The following is a 9,518-nucleotide window of genomic DNA, read 5'->3' as shown; positions in this document are numbered from 1 at the left end:
ATGCAGAGAGGAGGGGGAAATATCTCTGCAGAAGATGCCCAGCTGGTAAGGAGTGACTGTGATGCTCAGGTCACTTGATGAATCCCATTGGCCAAGCCTCTGGAAGATCCCACCCATTTGCAAGTGTAAAATAAGTCTCTAAAGTGCTATCTCTTGTATCACTTGACCTTATTGCATTTAGCCTGCTGGCTTTATATATATATATTTGTTTTGTTTTGTTTATCCCTGAAGAGGGATCGGAGGAAATGAATTTTGAACCTGCACCATACACCACCTTGCAATATTACCCTGATCCCTGCATGCAGCGGTGAGTTAGAGTGTGACATAAGTTTCTCCTATCGCAGATTTGATCCGAGTGCCTTGTGTAATTATTATCTTTTCTGCTAGCATGCAGTGGCAGCTGGGCTGCATGGGGGAAAAATGTGCCACTTGCTTCATGCTCGGTGGAGCTGATTATTATTTTTGGCTTTCTAACTGGTTATTGTTTAATTATAAACATCCGTTTAAAATATCTCCCCTTTCCTCTTTGGCTACAGAAAAGATATCTGATAAATAATGTGAAAGCCAACAATATTTTTGCCTTGCGCTTGGGTTAGACTATTACTGTGCTTTGAGAAGTATCAAAAGTACTTCAATTGTATATAGATTTGTTTTTTAAATGAAAAGGCTCCTGGCAGAACATAAGCATTAGTAGGATACCTTGAGTTCTGGGTATTTAAAACATGAATCAAGTAAGTTGTGGAGAAGATCCAAACTGTCGAAGTTTTTTTGCTGTCTTTCTGAGATGCTGTCATTTCCAAAGAATATTTTCGTGTGCTGCTTAATAGCAAACATCATGGCTTAACAACAACTCTTATTTTTAGTTTTGTTAAGCTGTTATATAGCTTTCCAGATGATAAAAAAGCACATCACAGAATGGGGTCTCAGTGTATCAGATTGTTTGTTTCTTCTAACAGGCGCTTGCTATATTTAAACATGCAAATGACATGCAGACGGTATTTTTCCAGTCATAAAGCAAGGAGAGGTGAAGTCCTTTCATTGTGATCTCTTGTGGAGACACTCCTTGAAGGATAGTTTCTATCTGCATTTTGAGAGCTTGTTGGCCAGAGACTCCTGGGTTAACTCATCCTTCAGCGCTTTGCCTAATGAAGGCTGCTTATATTGCAGGGCTGTCTGTTTAAGTAAGTGCTTGGTTACTGTCACATAACCCAGGGGATTATAGAAGCTTTGTGATCTCGCTTTCATTAACAAGATTTGCCATAATGTTTTTCTCTTCCCCTACTCCATGCTGATATGTACCCAGCACTTGCCCCATGTGATGAGCCCTGTGGGCAGTGTGGAAAACTGGCAGGGAGAGAGAGAGCGCCTGAGGTTTGGGGGAAGGAGGAGGGCTGGCGGTGAGAAATAGCAAGCACTCCTTGGCTGCGCTGCCTTAGTTGGGGAATGTGGAACATAGCAGGAGGGTATTGGTTTTCCCTGTGAAACCTTCCACAACAGAAGTTGTATTGCTCTTGACACAAACTCCGCCAAATTCTGATCTCCATGAAATCTGTGCAATCCAACTGACCTCAATGAAGCTGTGCTGGTGCAAAAGAAATACACTACCTACACGGGGAGAAGATTTCTGATGATCGCAAAGTGCTCTTTAATCTATCAGACAAAGGCAGAAGGAGATCCAGTGCCTGGAAGGCAAGGCTGAGCAAATTCAGAGTAGAAATAAGGAGCAAACATTTAAAAGTGAGGGTAATTAATCTCTGGAACATTTAAAAGTGAGGGTAATTAATCTCTGGAACAACTTGCCTACGGATGTGGTGAACTCTCCATCACTCAAAATCTTGAAGTAAAGATGGACATCTTTCTAAGATATATGCTGTAGTTCAAGCAGAAATTCAGGGCTTCACTGAGTGAGGTTCTCTGGCCTGTGTATCCAGGAGGTCAGTCTATCATAACGGTCCCTTCTGGCCTTAAAAATCTATGAAAAAGCAAATCCTTTGTCTATAGCTTGTGGTCCAAGTTTTGTGCCTTATTGTCACACTGAATTTTTGCAGATACATGTATAAATAGTGTGGGAGGAGGGTACAGGGTGATTTGGGACTGGTAATGTTTGACAGCCAGTGATATCGGGTCCCTGGCTCAAATCCAGCCCAGTAATGCCCACAGGCTATTTGGCTATTTGCATGAAATGAGAGGTGGGCTTGGTCCAGTTCCTAGGGTTCTGAGTCTGCATTATAAAAGCCACCCCTACCATTGGCCCCTGTGTTGGCAGGCTCAGAAGCCAAAGTCTAAATCTTTTCCTTCTCATTCCTCCACGAGGGGTAAGGCATGTTGACTGAACTCTGAGTGGGCATGCTTACCTTGCCACTGCCTAAGCTATGCTGATCCTCTGGGTAAGAGGACGTAACAGGATCTTTCATAGTGAAGCTGTTCGGGATTTTTCCAGTGGAAGTTTTCTGTTGGAAAATGCTGCTTATGAAATTGAAATGTTTCATGGGAAGTATCTGTTATTAAATGTTTCCTTTGAATAAGGTCAAAGTGCTTCTTTTGACCTTTATATGATGATAATATTATTTATATAATACAAAGTAGACAATCAAAATGAGAAAGTTGGAAGGAAGCATTTTAACCGCATTGAAATGAGACGATGCTTCAATATAGTAGTTTTGATGTTTCCTAAATTAAATCCTGGGGAATTTTCTTTCTGATTTGTGATGAAGGGAAATTTCAAAATGTCAGAATTACCCCCCCGAATGGAAGTTCCAAGTTGCAGCTAGCTTTACTTCATGAACCCCAACCCCTTTTTTAATAAACATATTTAGTGCTAAGTATGCAAACCCTCCTGAAATTAGAGCTGTTTCTCATTTTGATTTAGGGTATTTTCTTAAACTCGACCTCCTTGTTCCTGTGTGATGCTTTAGCCACGTGTCCATGGGCTCCCTCCAGGAAAGGAGAAGTTCCGTGCTGATTCTGGAGTGTCTGGCAAATGCGCTCCCAGGGGTGGGTAGTGGCAGAGAAAGTGCTCTGCAGGTTTTATGCTTCCCTTTGCCATTGAGGGCTAAGAACTGTGGCTTTTAGAGTTTTCCTCCATGTCTTTCCATTGTGCTGTCCCCAAACCTCTTCAATATTACAAGGGAGATTGAAAGGCAGATGATGTGAGATGAGCCCCATGGAGTTTCCTGGGCCAGCAGGTGAGTAGAACGGGGCCCTGTACCATTAACAGTTATTTCCTTAATAATACTCACATATAGCACTTGTTGTCCATAGGTTTCTAAGCCCTCAAGGTGGAGAGATTGTGGCACAGGTTGTTGAGGGGAAGTACCCATCTCATAACACTTTTGAGGCTGCTTACCACTTGCTAAATGTGGCAGGTGAAACCAAGAACACTTGTGGGTCACAATAGCAGAGATGAGCTGGGCTAGCTGCAGCATACGGACCTCCCTTGATAAGCGGAATATATTGCTATGAGCAGTTCAGTGCTCCGTGACCTGAGCTCACGGCCTGGATAAAGAAATGGACCACTCAACTGGACTATTCCCTGGGCAGTAGTGCAAACATCCAAGGTAGAGTGTGTAAGTGCGCTGCAAAAGGTGCAGTTAGCAGAAGAGGCGTGTGGCTAAGTTGTTTCATGTTTTCCCTCGAAAGGATAAGATCCCAATGACAGGTGAACGTCAAAAACCAATTACTTCAAACAATAAACTAAAAGCAAGGGTTCCATTTTTGTTATAAACCAAGAGAAGTTCTATAAAGAGTCATTCATTAGTTCTAAAGGTAGTTCAGCTCTTTGGCCCAGATCCAAGGTACTTAACCACATGCATAACTTTAATGACATGATTAGTCTCAGTGAACTATCTACTCATTAAGAAAAGGAGGACTTGTGTCACCTTAGAGACTAACCAATTTATTTGGGCATAAGCTTTCGTGAGCTACAGCTCACTCCATGCATCCGATGAAGTGAGCTGTAGCTCACGAAAGCTTATGCTCAAATAAATTGGTTAGTCTCTAAGGTGCCACCAGTCCTCTTTTTCTTTTTGCGAATACAGACTAACATGGCTGCTACTCTGAAACCTGTCTACTCATTGTAGTCAGTGGAACTACTTGTCCATAAAATGACATGTGCTCTTAAGTACCTTCCTGGATCAGGACCTTAGATATACTAGTAACAGGTATGACAGAAAACCTACAATAATTGTGAGTCATCAAATAATCTACCTCTCTAAAATAGATGGGGGTTCGACTTTCAAGAAGTGTCTGCCTAGCTGCAGTTGAAAGCTACTAATGTAAAACCAGGAAGGCACTGTAATTATGATCAAAGTCCCAATGCTTGGAGCTATATAATTAGTCCTTCTCTCCAAGCCACTTTTTTCAGCTTAAGTCTAGATGGGGGAGTGATGTTTACAGATAAGTCACTCATGTTTTTGGAATTGATGGTCATTAGACTGTACTTTACCTAGAAACTCTGCTCCCTTTGGATTATGTTTTTCTTTGTAAGAGACGCACCTGTTAGGAGAAACAGATTAACATCCTGCCTGTCCTTACATCTGGCTCCCTCTTCGCTCACGCAAATGCAAAATCTGTTGTCTCAAAGTCTCTGATTGCTGGCATTTCATAGGTATTCACTGGAGCAAACTCATCCTTGGTATAGTTCCATTAACATAATGGACTCACTTACAAACTGCTTTCTTCTTTAATTTCTGTCCATATAAATCACACTGCTAATTGGCTTAGAAACCTTCTAAAACTCTCACTAATTGTTTGGGCTTGAGAAACAGTCCTTGAATCTCACTGATCACTTCTAACCCCTGTTGAATCTATGTCAGAAATATGGGTTCTTATGTCAGAAATATGGGTTCTTAGGCTTGGTCACAGTCTTCTTTATCCAAAAGAGAGTTAAATCTTGAAGCTTTTTTTAAAAAAGAGGTTAATGGAAAAATCTCCTCCCAGAAATTTGTTAGGGTGCATGGGAGGATGAGGAGGAAAAGTTTTAATAGCTTCTTTTAAACGAATGACCATGACTTAGATTCATGGATTTCAATTATTGGAGAGATGTGGTCTCAGTACAGGCCCGGTAACCAAAACTCCTGAGTTTCTTAGATTCAAAGAAGGGTCCATTGTGATCATCTGGCCTGACATCCTGAAGAACACAGGCCAGAGAACTTCCCCAAATAATTCCTAGGGCAGAGCTTTTAGGAAAACATCCAATCTTGAAATTGATCTGTGATAGAGAACCCACCACAACCCTTGGTAAATTGTTCCAATGGTTAATTCCTCTTACTGTCAAAAAGGTGTGCTTTCTTTCCAGTCGGAATTTGTCTGGCTTCAACTTCCAGCCATTGAATCATGTTACACTTTTCTCTGCTAGACTGAAGAGCCCATTATTAAATATCTGTGCCCCATGGATGTACTTACAGACTGTGATAAAGTCACCCTTAACCTTCTCTTTGTTAAGCTAAATAGATTGAGCTCCTTGAGTCTGTCCCTATAAGGCAGGTTTTCTAAGTCTTTAATCATTCTCGTGGCTCTTCTCTGAACCCTCTCCAATTTATCACCATTCTTCTTGAATTCTGGGCGTCAGAACTGGACACAGTGTTCCAGCAGCTTTTGCACGAGTGCCAATACAGAGGTAAAATAGCCTCTCTGCTCCTACTTGAGTTTACACATCTAAGGATTGCATTAGCTCTTTTGGCCACAGCGTCACCCAGGGATCTCATGTTCAGCTGATTTTCCACCACAACCCCCAAATCTTTTACAGAGTCACTGTCTCCCAGGATAGAGTCCTGTAAGGACGGCCTACATTCTTTGTTCCCAGATGTATACGTTGACATTTAGCCATATTAAAACATATTGTTTGCCTGCCCCCAGTTTACCAAGAAATCCAGATCACTCCGAATCAGTGACCTGTCCTCTTCATTATTTACCACGCCCCCAATTTTTGTGTCATCTGCAAACTTTATTTAATTCTAATAATTACTTCATATGTGTACGTGGGCAAGTAACTGCTCTGCCGTAGCTCTCTCACATGTGGAATAAGAGAACAATGTTACTATACTTATTTGCCAAATAAAAGTCTTGTGAAAGTTAATGCTTATAAGTTACTTTGAAGGTGAACATCCCTTTATGTAAGTGCTCATTATTATTCACCTGGGGTAATAAAACAGAGATGTCCATGTTGGTGTAGGAAGGAAGCCCATTTGGATCAAAAATGCAGGCCCCACCTTGTAAACAGGGACAGCTGAGAGTTATTCACAGCACAGAGATGTACGCTGTGTCCCTTGTCCAGTTGTGAATCAAATAGAAAGTTATTCATTCAGTGGACCTGTAGTCAGGGCTGGCCCAAGACCAAATGATGCCCCAGGCGAGGAGCATCTTCAGTGCCCCTCCCCTCAATTTGTTAAACTTTTGAATATCTTATTTTGTATTGCATTTGTAGTCTGTTTCATGACTTTGATGCATGATTTATCCCTGTCATGCGAGACAATAAATTTGCTCACAACAAAAACAGCTCCCACAGCCCGGCGCCCCCCAAGCCCGGCACCCCATGCAGTTGCATGGGTCACCTGCCCCTAAATCTGGCCCTGCCTATAGTAATTTTAGTGCAAGTCGCTCATCTTTCTATTTAAGACAAGCTGGGTGATATGATGATGAACCGTTGTCAGAATAATATTTAAACATAGTATCTGAAAACAAAATCAATACCTCACTCTGGCAGACAGGGCTAATCTGGTTCCACAGATTTCTTGCTTGTGGACAGTTGTACTCCTTACTCCGTAGGGTATGCTGTACTATTTAATAGCATAAATATTACTACACCAGGGCAGAACAATCATCTAACCAGTCTGATATCCTGCTTGTGGCAGTGGCCAAAACTTGCTGCTTTAACTGAAAGCACCAAACCCAAATGAAGAAAACCATGTGGCTTGTTATTAACGAATGTATGAAAGCATCTGCTAGGCACTAGGTGCTTTCCAAGCACGTAAGGAGGATGGTGCCTGCTCCTGATGACTAGGGTGATCAGACGTCCCGATATTAGAGGCTTTGTCTTTTATATGCAACTGTACCCCTCCCACGCCCGAAAAAAAGTGTCCCGATTTTTCACACTTGCTATGTGGTCACCCTATTGCTTAAGCCCCTGACCAAAACTGCCAGTGACTTCAATCAGAGCTGGACTGAGCTTGCTCCACAGAGGTGAGGGGTTCAGGAGAGCTGGTTTTCCTGACCCTTCCACCCTACCCACCATGGGAATCGCTTGAGTCTCCAGACTTATGAGCCCGTGTCATTTGTATTCTAGCCAGTGTAATTGTGCAGGCCGTTCTCCTTGGTAGAAGTCTTGAATGGCTGACCAGACATTCCCAGGGCACATCACCCACCACTGCAGCCAGATTTGCATGAGTGACTCTTGGTGTGTTACACTCGGGTGAAAATTTGGCCATAGGTGTCACAACAGGAGCTGCTGGGTGGTGAGAACTTTTGAAATCAGGTCCTAACTCTGTTTAGACCCTTATACCAGTAAATTATTCACCTTGATAATACCCTATAGCAGAGAGTTCCACAGGTTAACTGTATACTGCATAAAGAGTGCAGCGAAACCTGTTTCAATTGGCCACTCTAAGAACCAATAAAAATCAGTGCTTTAGCTGAGGTGACCTAACAAAGGGGGAACACAAATGAGTGACAGGACAACTTTAGGCTCCTGATGACAATGTTTTCTTGTATAGGTTTCACTATTGTTTTTTAAATGTTGAAGTCTGTTCATTGAGTTACCCCTTCTTCCTGTGTTATGAAAGTGCAACAGAACACAGGCTAGGTCTTCTCTGTACCAGACATTATTGCTAGCCTTGCTTCTCTGGAGAAGAATAAACCTTTAAATAATTTTGGTCCTTTTTAATGTCTCTGTTTATAGAAACCCCGTTCTCTCTTCCCATCCACCCACTCTGGTTTGGTGTTGCCGTTTTCTGGACCTCTTCTCTCTTTGTTAGGGAGACATTTTTGTGTGGAGGATACCATATACTTTCATAGTCATTTTCATTCAAGTTTTTTCCTTAAGACCTCGCTGCCCAGAATGTAGGCAGAAGGTGCCAGTCTGCTTGGAGATCTCTTTTGTGTTCTTTAAGGGATTAAAGTGGAACTGAATTGTCTGTTGTCTCTGTTTTTTCTGGCTCTAAAAGGGGATGGATGGAGAATTTATAAAGTCTTCTGTGTGGTCCTTTTTGCTCTGGGGAGAGAATGCTTGATTCATGGGATCCTCTCCCCTCCCCCTTTCCACCTCCAGCAAGGCTGAAAAAATTAATGAATCAGACACTCAATGGCTCATCTGTTTAGATGTGCTCATGATGTTCATGGTAAATGTTGTAAATATAATCCTTCGTTTATTTGCGTGGTCCCACCCTGCTAATAGTTAACTTGCCATGTCCTCTTTCAGCAGCTACAATGATTTACAGCCCTGGATCCGTCTTTTTTTTTTTAGCAGCGAATAAAAGAAAAAGGCCAGGTTTGGGCCAGATTTGCAGGATAACCACTGTGTGCAGGTGGGAGCAAAGTGCGGAATCCTCACAATTCCTGTTCTGTAAACATTTCTATTCGTATTAGGCTTTATAGCGGTTCTTCTCCTGGTCCCCCACCCACACATTCCCTGTGCTCAATGTTCTATTTGTATTCTTGGAAATACCCTCTCAGTCCCTTCAGAACAGTGCTGGCCAGATTTACAAATGTATTTAGGCACTGAAAGAGGCGAATGGGCACCTCGGTTAGGTGCCTAACTCCCATTGGAAGCCAATGAGAGTTAGGTGCCTAACTCGCTTAACAGTTTTGTAAATCCTACTAGGCTTCTATCTGCATTTTTAAGTGCCTAAATACCTCTCTGCATCTGGTCCCGTGTGCTCAGAATTTTAACAGGAGCTGCTGGGGAATGCATTGCTGCTACGATGGGGATCCCAAAAGGGAGTCTTTCCTTTAAGATGTGGCTCTTCAAGCGAGAAGAAATATGAGACATGGCCCAAATTACTGTCTGAATTTTCCAAAGCCAGGAGAAGAAAGATGGGCCTGTAGCATATCATAGAAGAAAACCAGCAGTCGAGTGACCTTGGACTCAGACTAAAATACCAGCACAAAATGAATCTGGCTTTCCAGGGAAATAGAACATAGATGGGCCAAGTCACTTCATAACATACTCAGGTGTAACAATACCACACCAGGCAGGGTGTAGAATGACTGGCTCGTCTGTGAGTCTGCATGCTGCTTGCTTAGAAAGTGCCCGATGCTGCCTCTCTTACTCTGCATTAGCAGTACCTTACTCTGCGAGTATTAGTGGGCAGGACTTGTGGAGGAAGGTACTCCACACCCTGGGGCAGAATTCAGCCCAGATTGATTGCCGGCACCAAATACTGGCTTGACTTCCTCCTTCTTGTCTGACAGTTACAGCCAGTCAACGCTTTTCCCGTTTTGATTTTTTTGTTTTTAATTAATTTGTTTGTTTAAATTAAAATGTCGACAGAAAAAGCCCCTGAAAAATTCTGATGCAAATGAAA

General features: G+C 42.4%; 1 protein-coding gene across 1 annotated transcript in view; it reads left to right on the top strand.

Annotated features, from left to right (window-relative positions):
* Nucleotides 1–245: 245 nt before the first annotated feature.
* The window catches only part of TP63 (tumor protein p63), a gene marked incomplete at both ends in the record, with an annotated part of 133,188 nt that continues 123,915 nt past the window's right edge, over nucleotides 246–9,518 (top strand). The window contains one exon of the mRNA XM_084639284.1: nucleotides 246–307. Within this exon, the coding sequence (XP_084495410.1) occupies nucleotides 246–307 (62 nt within the window). The remainder of the gene's footprint in view (nucleotides 308–9,518) is intronic.

The sequence above is a fragment of the Lepidochelys olivacea genome (assembly GCF_965140295.1).
Source record: "Lepidochelys olivacea isolate rLepOli2 genome assembly, chromosome: 9".
In the NCBI taxonomy this organism is placed as follows: Eukaryota; Metazoa; Chordata; order Testudines; family Cheloniidae; genus Lepidochelys; species Lepidochelys olivacea.
This window is presented reverse-complemented; position numbering and strand designations above follow the sequence as displayed.